The 2,500-nt window shown below is 35.9% G+C and overlaps 1 protein-coding gene across 1 annotated transcript in view; it reads right to left on the bottom strand.

The window, feature by feature from the left end:
• The window catches only part of LOC147466305 (uncharacterized), a 14,281-nt gene that overhangs the window by 517 nt on the left and 11,264 nt on the right, over positions 1-2,500 (bottom strand). Inside the window, exons 6-8 of the mRNA XM_086535683.1 lie at positions 2,298-2,360; positions 1,435-1,518; positions 1-560 (exon numbers count right to left, since the gene is read on the bottom strand). The exon at positions 1-560 is cut by the window's left edge and continues 517 nt beyond it. Of these exons, the coding sequence (XP_086391809.1) occupies positions 273-560; positions 1,435-1,518; positions 2,298-2,360 (435 nt within the window). The 3' untranslated portion in view covers positions 1-272. The remainder of the gene's footprint in view (positions 561-1,434; positions 1,519-2,297; positions 2,361-2,500) is intronic.

Here is a 2,500-nt window from a genome sequence, read left to right as displayed (position 1 = left end):
GGTTATACTAATACTTATAGATATACTCATATATGATCATGTATCTATAGGGATATGAAGGGATAGACAGGAAACATATGAAAATATACATTTGCTTATGTTTTATCTTCTTGAGGGAAAACAAGAGAGAAAAAGTTGAAAGAAAACTACACTATTTCCTTCTCCATTGTCTCTTCCTCTCCCAAAGACAAACACAATTTCTGCCGGAGAGTCTTTAGAGCTCACTGGTCGCTCCCGTCCGAGGGCGAGCTAACACGGCAAGGGTCACGCCTCTAGGCCGCACCTGAAGAATGGTCCTTGGCGGCTGCTAGTTTAAGATTGTCCCTGCCTGCTGCTTGGGGAGGCTCGTCCCTGCCTGTTGCTTGGGGAGGCTCGACCCTGCCTGCTGCTTGGGGAGGCTCGACCCTGCCTGCTGCTTGGGGAGGCTCGTCCCTGCCTGCTGTTTGGGGAGGCTCGTCGCTGCGCACTGGTCCCCGACCCCTGCTCCTCCTCGCAAGAAGACTGAGTGGCAGAGACGCCTCTGAGGTCGAGGGCTGGCCAGCGCTCGCCGCCTCCAGCTCCTGAGACGGTTTCAAATCCCAAAGGAGAAGAGCATTTGAGACACTCACAGGCACTGCATTCGGGCTGTCTGTCACTCAAATCCTCTCTATGTTATTCGTGACTTTAAAAGTTCCACAAAAAACATTTCTCTCACATGACAACACGCACATACTCACACACACATGTACAATTGTACATCCACATGCATGTGCACACACACACACACATGAAAGCATGTATAAACCCACAGTCGCACTAACGCACATGCATGCACACACATGTGCATACACAAACACAGAGTTATATATATGTATGTATAAATATATATATATATATATATATATATATATATATATATATATATATATATATATATATATATGTGTGTGTGTGTGTGTGTGTGTGTGTGTGTGTGTGTATATACATATATTTATAAATATATATATATATATATATACATATATATATATATATATATATATATATATATATATTCATACACACATATATATATATATATATATATATATATATATATATATATATATATATATATATATATATATATATGTATATATATATATATATATATATATATATATATATATATATATATATATATATGTATATATATATATATATATATATATATATATATATATATATATATACATATATGTATATATATGTATATATATGTATATATATGAATATATATGCATATACATATATATATATATATATATATATATATATATATATATATATATATATAGACATTATATTTACGAGAGAGAGAGAGAGAGAGAGAGAGAGAGAGAGAGAGAGAGAGAGAGAGAGAGAGAGAGAGAGAGAGAGAGCATACATTATTAAAGGGATCTACAAAATACTTGCCTCTGAATCCTCCACCTCAAACCCTCTATCCCTTAATAGGGAATGTAAATGTCTCATCTTCCGTTCTTGCACTCGTAACTGTCTCTGAAAAAAATATCAACCTTATCATATCCATAAGTAGGCTCTACATCTCCCCCATGTTCTATTACGTTCTATAACACCTAAAGCCCCTCTTTCTCTATCCCTTACTAACACACACTACTTCTATAATACTTCTATCTTATATCACAGTACTTCGATTTCTCTATCCCTTACTATCCCTCACTTACTTGTCTTACTAAGCAATCAAATCTAGCAAAGGAAATCAGTGCTTTGCCCTTTCCTATATGGTGTCAGTATCTAGAAATGACCCCGATTTCGCCAAGAGAGGCGGCTTCTGAGCAAGGTCACGGGACATCAAGCCTGAAAGCAGTGGAGGATTCCTCTTCCTTATTTTATTCTCTTTTCTTATTATTGTTATTGTTATCAGGTGAGGAAGTGCCATGTTCAACTTGATTATTTTTTCAATCTATTGATTTATTGAACACCAAACTTGAGGGCAGTTCTGAAGTTTTGGTCTCATGTGCCCTTTCCTGACAACTAAATCTGAGGTTAGTCTGACATTTCTGTGGGAAAATTGAAGTCATTTTAGATTCTAGTCTCATGTGGCTTTTTTATCACTATCATCATTATGTCTTATTACCATCATAAAAAATTATCATAGTCATCAAGACAATTCTTTTCCTACGAGGTGGTATGTACTTCTTAATTGTTTTTTGCAAATAGGTAAGTGTTTACATGTTTACGTGTGTGTTGATAAAGATGTGTATCAAGGCATTGATACAGAAACAGATATGTATAACATCTTTTGCACATGTCCTTACCTCCGCTCGCTTCAGGTGGCTCTCTCTCTCTCCCAGCTTCTCCTCTCGGTCTCTGAGCAATTCCTGCAAGCAGAGTTACCTCCCTAAGATATTTTCCAGTCTTTATCACAAGCATTATCAGCATTGGTATTTGTTGCAATTCTTTTTATTATTGATATCATTGGGTCTTACTATATATAATATATATATATATATATATATAT

Source organism: Penaeus japonicus, unplaced genomic scaffold (genome assembly GCF_977035675.1).
Source record: "Penaeus japonicus unplaced genomic scaffold, GWHDUDI00000001_assembly GWHDUDI00002023, whole genome shotgun sequence".
Taxonomy (NCBI): domain Eukaryota; kingdom Metazoa; phylum Arthropoda; class Malacostraca; order Decapoda; family Penaeidae; genus Penaeus; species Penaeus japonicus.
The sequence above is the reverse complement of the archived record's forward strand: the minus strand, read 5'-3'. Positions and strand labels throughout refer to the sequence as shown.